General features: G+C 42.1%; 1 protein-coding gene across 1 annotated transcript; it reads left to right on the top strand.

Annotated features, from left to right (window-relative positions):
* Positions 1–5,225: 5,225 nt before the first annotated feature.
* On the top strand, positions 5,226–9,869 carry LOC115206185 (uncharacterized). Its single transcript, XM_029772869.1, has 4 exons — positions 5,226–5,552; positions 6,343–6,579; positions 6,909–8,100; positions 8,673–9,869. Exons 2-4 carry the CDS (start codon positions 6,441–6,443, stop codon positions 8,857–8,859), a joined length of 1,518 nt encoding a protein of 505 aa, XP_029628729.1. The 5' UTR covers positions 5,226–5,552; positions 6,343–6,440; the 3' UTR covers positions 8,860–9,869.
* Positions 9,870–10,171: the final 302 nt, after the last annotated feature.

Here is a 10,171-nt window from a genome sequence, read left to right as displayed (position 1 = left end):
ACCAAATTAAAATACAATATCTGTCACACCCTGATATGTTTCACCTGTATTTGTGCTTGTCTCCACCCCCCTCCAGGTGTCGCTCATCTTCCCCATTATCCCTAGTGTATTTGTACCTGTGTTCTCTGTTTGTCTGTTGCCAGTTCATTTTGTTCGTCAAGCCTACCAGCGTTTTCCCCTTGCTCCTGTCTGTTTCTAGCTCCTGTTTTCTATTTTTCAGTTTTGGCCATTCTGCCTGCCCTGTCCCTGAGCCTGCCTGCCGTTGTGTACCTTGTCACATCACACTGGATTATTGACCTCTGCCTGCCCTTGTCACAAATTATGTCGTGGTGTTGCAGGGAAGACCAAAATGCCGCAGGTATGTGTATGCTCATCTTGACTTTTAATAAATTCCAAAATGAACACCAAAATAACAAAAAGAGAACGAACGATCAACAAACAGTCTGGCAAGGCACAAGGCTAAACACAGAACAATCTCCCACAAACACACAGACAAACACACCCAACTAATATAGGACTTCCAATCAAAGGCAACACCACACAGCTGCCTTCAATTGGAAGTCCACCCCAATTAACTCAACATAGAAACAGACTACCTAGACTAAACATAGAATACATGAATCTCAAACAGTGCCCAAAAACCCCCAGAATACTAAATCAAATGCCCTTACTACAAAAACACCACCTTGAACCACATAAAACAAATACCCTCTGCCACGTCCTGACCAAACTACAATAACAATTAACCCTTATACCGGCCAGGACGTGACAGTACCCCCCCCCTAAACAACAACAAAAAATCCCCCTAAACTAAAGGGAGGGAAGGGAGGGTGGCTGCCGTCAACGACGGCACTGTGCTACACCCCCCCTCCCCAACCCACCTATATCTGGAGGTGGCTCTGGTTCTGGCAGTTCCGGGCAGACGACCCACCCCGGCAGCTCCGGGTAGACGGGCCACTCGGGCTGGGCCGGAGGACAGTCGGGCCACTCTGGCAGACCCGGAAGACAGTCGGGCCACTCTGGCAGACCCGGAAGACAGTCGGGCCACTCTGGCAGACCCGGAAGACAGTCGGGCCACTCTGGCAGACCCGGAAGACAGTCGGGCCACTCTGGCAGACCCGGAAGGCAGTCTGGCCACTCTGGCATCGCCGGGCAGTCTGGCCACTCTGGCATCTCCGGGCAGTCTGGCCACTCTGGCATCTCCGGGCAGTCTGGCCACTCTGGCAGCTCCTGACTAGTGGGTGGCTCTGGCGACTCCTCACTGACGGGCGGCTCTGGCGACTCCTCACTGACGGGCAGCTCTAGCGACGTCGGACTGGGATGACGCACTTGAAGCCTGGTGCGTGGTGCTGGTACTGGACGTACCAGACTGGGAACACGTACCTCCAGGCTAGTGCGGGGAGCGGGAACAGGACGAGTCGGACTGGGCTGACGCACTTCCGGGTCCGCACGAGAGACATGAACTGGAAACCCAGGGCTATGGAGGCGCACAGGCGGTCTTGATCTTACCTCCTGCACAACCCGTCCTGGCTGGATGGAACTAGTAGCCCTGTACGAGCGGGGTGCTTGTACAGGGCGGACTGGGCTGTGCAGGGGCCTGATGGTAGCCGTGCGTAGAGCGGGAGTTGGGTAGCCTGGTCCTCGGAGGCGTACCGGCGACCAGATGCGCTGCGCAGGCATCCTCCTACCAGGCTGGATGCCCGCTCTAGCACGGCACCTGCGAGGGGCTGGAATAACGCGCACCGGACTGTGCGTGCGTATGGGTGAGAGTGCGCTCTTCAGCGAAACATGGCGCCCTCCACCTCATACGCTCCTCCATATCACCACGGGTAGCTGGCTTCCGGCTCTTCCTAGGCCTAGCCAAACTACCCGTGTGCCCCCCCAAAAACATTCTTGGGGGTGCCTCGTGCTTCTCCCTCAGCGCGTCCAAGGCCTCGTACCTCCGCCTCTCTGCCTTGGCTGCCTCAATTTCCTCCCGTGGGCGACGGTACTCCCCAGCCTGGTGCCAAGGTCCAGCCCCGTCCAGAACTTCCTCCCAGGTCCATCTCTCCCGCCAGTCCAACTCGAAATCCCTTTTCCTCTGCTGCTTGGTCCTTTGTTGGTGGGAGATTCTGTCACGAATTATGTCGTGGTGTTGCAGGAAAGACCAAAATGCCGCAGGTATGTGTATGCTCATCTTGACTTTTAATAAATTCCAAAATGAACACCAAAATAACAAAAAGAGAACGAACGATCAACAAACAGTCTGGCAAGGCACAAGGCTAAACACAGAACAATCTCCCACAAACACACAGACAAACACACCCAACTAATATAGGACTTCCAATCAAAGGCAACACCACACAGCTGCCTTCAATTGGAAGTCCACCCCAATTAAGTCAACATAGAAACAGACTACCTAGACTAAACATAGAATACATGAATCTCAAACAGTGCCCAAAAACCCCCGGAATACTAAATCAAATGCCCTTACTACAAAAACACCACCTTGAACAACATAAAACAAATACCCTCTGCCACGTCCTGACCAAACTACAATAACAATTAACCCTTATACTGGCCAGGACGTGACAGCCCTTGACCTGTCGTTTTTCCTGCCCCCTGTTGTAGCAATACACTTTTGTTACTAAGACGCTGTCTGCATCTGAGTCTTCCCTAAAACGTGATAATATCCTAAAGTGATGCTTTTGGCCCAGCGAACAATTTTTAAAAAAATCTAATTTTACCATCCATGTCAGGGTAAAATATGTTATGGATTGATATTCAGGCTCAATGTCAATATGATTCAAAGTATTTGTGTAAGTAATGTATAAGCATTTGTATTAATTAAACACAGAGATTATTTATTCTTCTGAATGTCATACAGACTTACAAAAGATGAAGTTCTTAGTTCCAGCTTGTGATTGAACCACATTTGACAATGCAGCACATTGCATGACATTGTGCTGCATGATAAGATGACAGGATGACACTCCCTCTTTCTACCAAGCTTCCTCAGGGATGATTGACTTTCAAGAAGGTTTCATCAAATGAAAGGTCATATCTTTGCAAATTTTCCTCTGATATAATTTTTCTGGATTATTCTATACAAATAGATTTTTGTAAAGGATGATTTTGACTAAATATACATACACAAAGTAAAGGAAGCAATTGTTTCGTTGTTTATTATAGTATAGGATTTAATCACTACAATGACATCTTACACACAAGTAATGTGGGAGGGAGGGCGTATTAAAGGTTTCAAAAGTGTCCCTGCATTGGCAGGAACCTGTAGTGTTGCTTCCCGTATTGCCAATCCGTGTAAAAAGTTAATGTAAGCAGGATCCGTAGGGAGCTGGTGATGAAACTGTGCTGTAACTGTTACCAATGTGCCATACTTGCGAAGTGCAAGCCCCCCTTTGAAAGCAGTTCTCTCTATGATGTAGGGTCAGATCTCTCAAAGCTTCTTGTACAGCAGTTGCAGAAAGGGTAATGCTTTTGCAGCAGAAAATATGATTTTATTATTTTCCATAAATGAAATGTACATAGAAAATGAATAAAATATAGCATAAAATGATACAGGTATGGCATACGAGATGATATGTGACTACTGAACACATATCATATGCATACAATATGCCTGTTATAATATAAACCTTCTCCGTGACCTTTTCAAACAGAAAAAAGGGGGAAAAACATGAAAAAAATTGCACATTGTCCACATCCACACACACAAACATCTGTTCGTGATAGCATGCATCAGTGTTTATTGGGTGTTTCATGTTTAATTTTTCCATTATTCCAAATCTTAAAGAACTTCTCAAAAAGCAACAGTACTCTCCCATAAGATTATAATAGTTACATTTCAATTTACTAGTGCTGGTCTCCTGGAGAGAAGTTAAACAATAACAAATGGACTACAATAGCAGTGGACTACATTCCTCAACAATGCTATTGATAACACCAGATGGCGTTTCTGCTGCTATCAAATGGTTAATGCTGTGAGAAATTGAAACAGTGAAGAAAGCAAACAAAAAAACACAAAAACGTGTGTCCTGTCCCCTTATATTATCACCAGTTTTCGGCATTATTTTTGGAATGGAATAGAGTCGAATTTTAATATATTACAATAGAATATAGTTTGCAGGTTAGGTTACACACGTCGAGAAAGAATAGACGTAGAAAGGGTCAGACGACTGCAGGAAGTTTTCATGAACTTCATGACACGAATATTACAAATGCAAAGAATTAATAACAAGAACATTGTAAGCACAGAGGTAAGGGGATTTTTTTAAACCCTTGGCAACAGACACGCCAAAAAACATGTTTTCAAAGGGGGGCAGTGTTCCCTATTACTATAGCAACAGGAAGACATGGCTGCTTCAATCAGCTTTTGGTTTCTCAGTGAGGAAAATGCATAGCAACTCCAGACAGAGAGTGGTGTAACTGTTGTACTAATGAGAGATAAAGTCAAGTGTAAGCTGCTTTGACCTCCTGTGTGTCCTTTTGTCCTTCTAACCATATAGCCATTTGGAATTATTATTATACTTTTATTAATATTCTATACACAAAATATGTTAATAACACATTTTTTATAGAAGTTTGACTATTTTAGTCGAGATGAAATTGATGGCTGGTAGTCAACTAAGTTTATCTCTGGTTGAATAAACTAAAGTGCATTACATTTATAATAGAATTTGCTCATTCGTAAAGTTATAGGTTGCAACCTTCTTATTATAATTATTAAAGAGGTAATGTCTTATGGAGGAAATAATAAATACTGAAAGTAGCAGGTGGCCTCTGTCTCCTTACTACGTGTACACACATATACAAAGTAACATTGGATCTATGACAATTAAAAATCATTGGACAATTCCTAATCGACCAATAAGAGGGTTAGTCTAGATGAACCAATAGTGTGACCACAATCCTACAACATTCGGCGAATCCGCTGCGTAACTGATGCAACAGGGCTGCAACAAAAGTTACACCTTCCAACTGCAAGACTGTATCCTTCCTCCCGTGTGCGTGACTAAATAGTCCGTTATAAACCGTGGCCGTTATTACAGAAGTCTTTATGTAAGACATTCTCTGTGGGTGACAATTTATTTACTAACAAGATATTAGCTCGGAAATATGATCCTTAAAAAATCCATGATTCCTGAGGTGAATTGCGTTTTTGCAACCCAAGTGTGGTTGTAGAAATGTAAATATATATTATTATTTAAATGTAAATAATGTAAAGTTACATCGTTTTATTTCCATTTTATTACAATATGTATTTTGGAAATAACACGGTGGAAAGTCCCTTGGATATGACGCGATAAACGGGGTTAAACGTAAACTGCGGATTGATTTGTAACAGTGTGATACGGTCCGGATTTAGTAGTTGCAGAAGAAGTAGCGGATTCCTAAACTTTCTGTTTGCAACTCATCGTCTTCATAACACACCATATGAGGTCATTGTGTTCTAAGTAAGATATGGCTTATTAAATTGACCTCCCTGTCACTAGTTGTTGTGCTTTGCATTTGCAACGCACTTCCAAACAACTATACTATTGAGAAATAATGGGGTAAGTGAAATGATTTGTTCTCTTTATTCTACAGTTGTTGTGAAGTATAATGTGTTCGATATGTTAGCTTTGACATTGTAATTGTTTTATTAACCATTTCTGAAATTATGTTGGGGTTATTGTAATGACCTTTTAGTCTAATATAGATATTTTGAATCTACAGTTTTACAGTAGCCTACTGAGCTCAGAGTTGAGAACTGCCACTGGAAAATATTTTATCAGTGGGCTACTAGTAAAATCTATATTTTTCAGTTGTAGAAATTTGCTATATATTTAAAACATAAACATATAACAATAGTTGGAACGAGAGGAAAAAAATATATACTTTTTAGTATTTGATATAGAATACACATAGGCTAACTAACATGAACATTGTTTACTATACTGTAGTGTAGACGCTGCTTTCTTGGACTGTGAAATGGATTATAACAAATCCAATTTGATATGTTGTTGAGATATTATAGTTGCGTTTTATGAGGGGAGTGAGTTTTCATAGAGACAGTGTTATATAGCTCTGAAACAGATTTCCAAACCTAACTTATTTTCCTAAAGTTCAGTAGTTTCGTAATGTGAAAACTAAGATGTTGGTTTATTCATGTAAAATGAAATTATCAGGAATCTTCAACCATTTTTGGTCTGTGAAGACCCTCTGATAATTGTACAATTTGAATAGTTGTTTTTAGTGTGTGGTGGTTTTGGGGGTGTGGCAGTGGGGTGAAATGGGGTGTTTGGGTGTGGAAATTCAGTAGAGTTGTTGATTGTTTTAATTTGAATTTTTTGTCATTCACAGGTCTTCAAGTGTTCCCACCACTCTGTCCATAGTGACGCTTCTCTGGAACCCTCGCACACTTAGTGCATTTCACAATTTTGACCGAAATAAAAGACACGATGGCGGTATCGATCCTTCGCAGGAAAATTCCTCTTGTTTGCACGGTCGACCTCATCATTCCCTCTTCCCAACAAGCTAACGACAGCCAATCCTGGGGAAGGAAGGGGGTGGAGTTATCGGAGAGACAGCACACAATTGGTGAGTTACGGCAAGACGCTTTTTTATTTTTCCACATTCCAGGTGGAACCGCACTGCAGTACGAGCTAATGTCGTACAGTGACTGAAGCTAAGTGCATATTCTCCCAATGAAGATGATGGCGTTCAATCATTTTCAAATGATCGGTTAGTTTCGCAAGGATATTTTTTGTTCTTTTTTTTCTACATTTATTGTTTCCAGATTTTTCTACATTTATCATCATTTATCATCTGAAATTAAAGGACCGTTTGAAAAAAATCCTCATTTAATTTTATGCCTGCGATATGGACATTTGAATTCAATATTTTAACAAAATCCTTTTTTTTCATAGGTGATGGTCAGACGGACTGGATGACGGAAAAAGTTGATTTGTCTTCGTTCCAGTCGACTACTGAATCCTCTTCTAGCTCATCTTCTCCGCCCTCACCGTTGGAACATGATGTCAAGGTGCCCTCTGACTTGGAGGTCATGACCTCTCTTTTGCAAGAGGAGCTTGCTCAGCTTGAGGATTACTTCCGGTCTGAATCGACTTCAACCAAATTGGACAAATCACCAAAATGTGACAAAGGCGCCCAAGCAATGGGGGCCCATTCTTACTACCAGTTGCCCTATGCTTCGTACAGTGGCAACCAATCAGAAACCAGCCCACTGGTTGTTACCCTGGCAACAGGGGAACTCGACCGGGTGAGCTTCTGTGGTGGTCCCATTGGAAGACCCAAAATGGCGAGACAAGCGCCATACAACTGTCATCATCGTTCATACAATACTTGCCGAAGAATAGTTTCAGATGGTGTCAACAAAGTTGGAGAGGAACTTGAGCATGACACCTGGAGTGACAAAGGAAGTTCCTCAGGAAGCACAGAGGTTGCTGTTAACCACTGTTCTACATTGAAGAGAGTTGGGAAGAACATTGGCAGTGTAAAGAAAGTCAGAGAATGTGGTGTATTGCTGAAGGAAGAGGAAAGTTATTGTTTTACAGAGGACGTTTTTTGCAGTGAAGAGATGACCAGAGGTTTTTGTATGGGTGGGTCCTTCAATACCCACCCCAAGAGAGAAGGACAATTGATGCATGGAATGAAGGTTAGTGGCAGTGATTATGATGGTATGGGGCTGGAGGTCTTGCATTGCAACAAAGATGGTGGACTCTCTGGAGGTATTCCTCAAGAGCCAGAGGCAAACGGTGGCTATTACCACCACCACCCGAACGTTGCTCATAAAGAGCCTTATCATAGCTTTATAGGTGAAATCGAAGAGCCTACACAAGTACATGGTATAGAGCCCCAGCATGGCCACTACCTCTTCCCAGAATGTCTTGGAGACCAAAGCTACGAATGTCTGTCAAGAGGAGAGAGCGAGGGGCCAATGGTGGGTTTGCCCATTCACAGGCAAACAGCACAGAGGCTAAAGGAAGATCCATGCTCCCTGAGCTGCCTCAAACCAGGCCTTGTCGCTGTCCCTCTGGAAGTACATACCGGAGAACGGAAGCAGAAGAAGAGAGACCAGAACAAAACAGCTGCTCACAGGTATGTTGTGAAAAATGTACAGATTTATTCTGTGTTATAAAGTTTAAATAAAAACTGTGATGATAGAATGTTTGGTCATTTCTTTGAGTCTGACAAAAAAAATGTCTGTGCACATTTTAAGTAGACCTTCATCTCTGTTTTGAATGGGATCACTGTGTCTTTTCACTGGTGTGATAGTGCTACCAGAATTGCTCAGATATAAATGTGTTTATAAAATGTGAAATCTGAGCTCTTCTAATAGGTCCAGCTATCTTGGATGTTCATAGATGCATATCCGGAAATCTAGCACTTGAGGGATGAGGTTGGGAAAACATGTCCATGTTAAATTCATGACACTAGCTATCTCTATCTCTTAGAGAGAACTGATATTGAACTGCCAACCTACTGTAGCTCAGTGACCCAGACAAGTCATGGTAGCTTCTACAAAGATAGATGGGATGTTGTGGGTGTAGGATAGGGTTGGCAACTGCCACTTGTGGTGGGGACTGAGAGAGGGACATAATAAGGGAAAGGGGGGGGGGCTCCAACGCTACAGTAGGTGCAAGCTGATCCTGGTATTTTGTAAACTGCAGGTATCGACTGCGTAAGAGGGCAGAGCTGGACATACTGGAGGAGGAGCTTCATGGGCTGGAGGAACACAACCGGGAGCTCCGCGACAAGGCGGAGTCAGTGGAACGAGAGATTCAATATGTCAAAGATTTACTCATCGAGGTCTACAAGGCACGTAGTCAACGCCTAAAGCAAGATGCCAGTGCCTAATCTCCTACCCACAACACCAGCACTCACATCAAAAGCACTTGTTTGTTCAAAATTATAGTTGCATGATTTTGGTAGTTTTTCTAAAAAATAAATAATATAATCACTTTATTATTGTTACAGACAATAAACAACACAATGTACTTTTCCAAATGTTTTCCTGAATGACTTCAGGCCTTAGTTTAATTTAGGAGGGAACTAAACTAAACTGTCCGTGACCACTGTGACAATGACCTGCCTTGTAATGTTTGAGCTTGCAATGATTGACTGTTTAACTGTCATTTTTTAACAGTAATAGAAGCGATTGAATTATGTCTGTGTTATTGACACTCAATGGCAGCATAAAGGAAGGAAGCTTTATCCTGTGATGTTGTACGTTTTGTTTTATTTATTCATTTAAGTACCCTTTTGCTTCTTCCACTCATTTGGTATAAGGGATTGAAGAAGGAATGTTTAAAATGCTGTGTAAAAGTTCATTAATAAATACTGCAAACTACTAGAACATTTGATTGCTAAAATGCTCATGTTGAACATGTAGGAAACCACCTAGACCTCGCTAAAGTACCCAATGCATGTTTGATTGTTAAAAATGCATGATGATTGTTATTTGAAAATGACAACATTCTCTTAACTGCATGGCTTCCTGATTTAATGATTTCATAGAGCATTTTCTCAAGTCATGCTTTAACTGTTTTAGTTTCATTAGCTGACTATTTCTACAGAGAATTACTCTCAAATATTGAATCATACTCAGGATGTCTGTCCACTTTTACATAATGGGGAAAATATACATGGCATTCACTGGTTTATCATCTTACTTTTTTCTTGGCTGTATTTTGCGAAAAAACAATCACCTGATGACACAACAAATTGTTGTTGGGCATAATGTCTTCATGAGAATCTTATTTGATGAATATGTGTTCAATTCAGGTCTGCTTGTTTGATAGATGATGATGTCTGGTAACTATCAGGTAAATTGCAGCCAAATAAACTAGTTATGTTTTTATAATGTATTCTTTGTGGACTGTTATTACAATACATTGTTATTACACTGTTATAGAAGTCAGACACAGTTTACATCAGTGTTGCTCAATCCATTTCTGTGGGACCCACAGAGGGAGTGCACTTTTCTTTTATAGCCCAGCTAACACAAGTGATTTTAAGCCTTGGTCATGTTGCTTAATAATGTATCTTCTGGAAGACTTGTTAATGGTGGACTAGGTGTCTTGTCAAAGTCCAGCGAATAAACAACAACGTCAAGGTTGGTCAATAGGGAGTCTCACCATCAGCCCGGACACCGCTGTGTCAGGGGCAT

The sequence above is a fragment of the Salmo trutta genome, chromosome 13 (assembly GCF_901001165.1).
Source record: "Salmo trutta chromosome 13, fSalTru1.1, whole genome shotgun sequence".
Lineage (NCBI taxonomy): Eukaryota > Metazoa > Chordata > Actinopteri > Salmoniformes > Salmonidae > Salmo > Salmo trutta.
The sequence above is the reverse complement of the archived record's forward strand: the minus strand, read 5'-3'. Positions and strand labels throughout refer to the sequence as shown.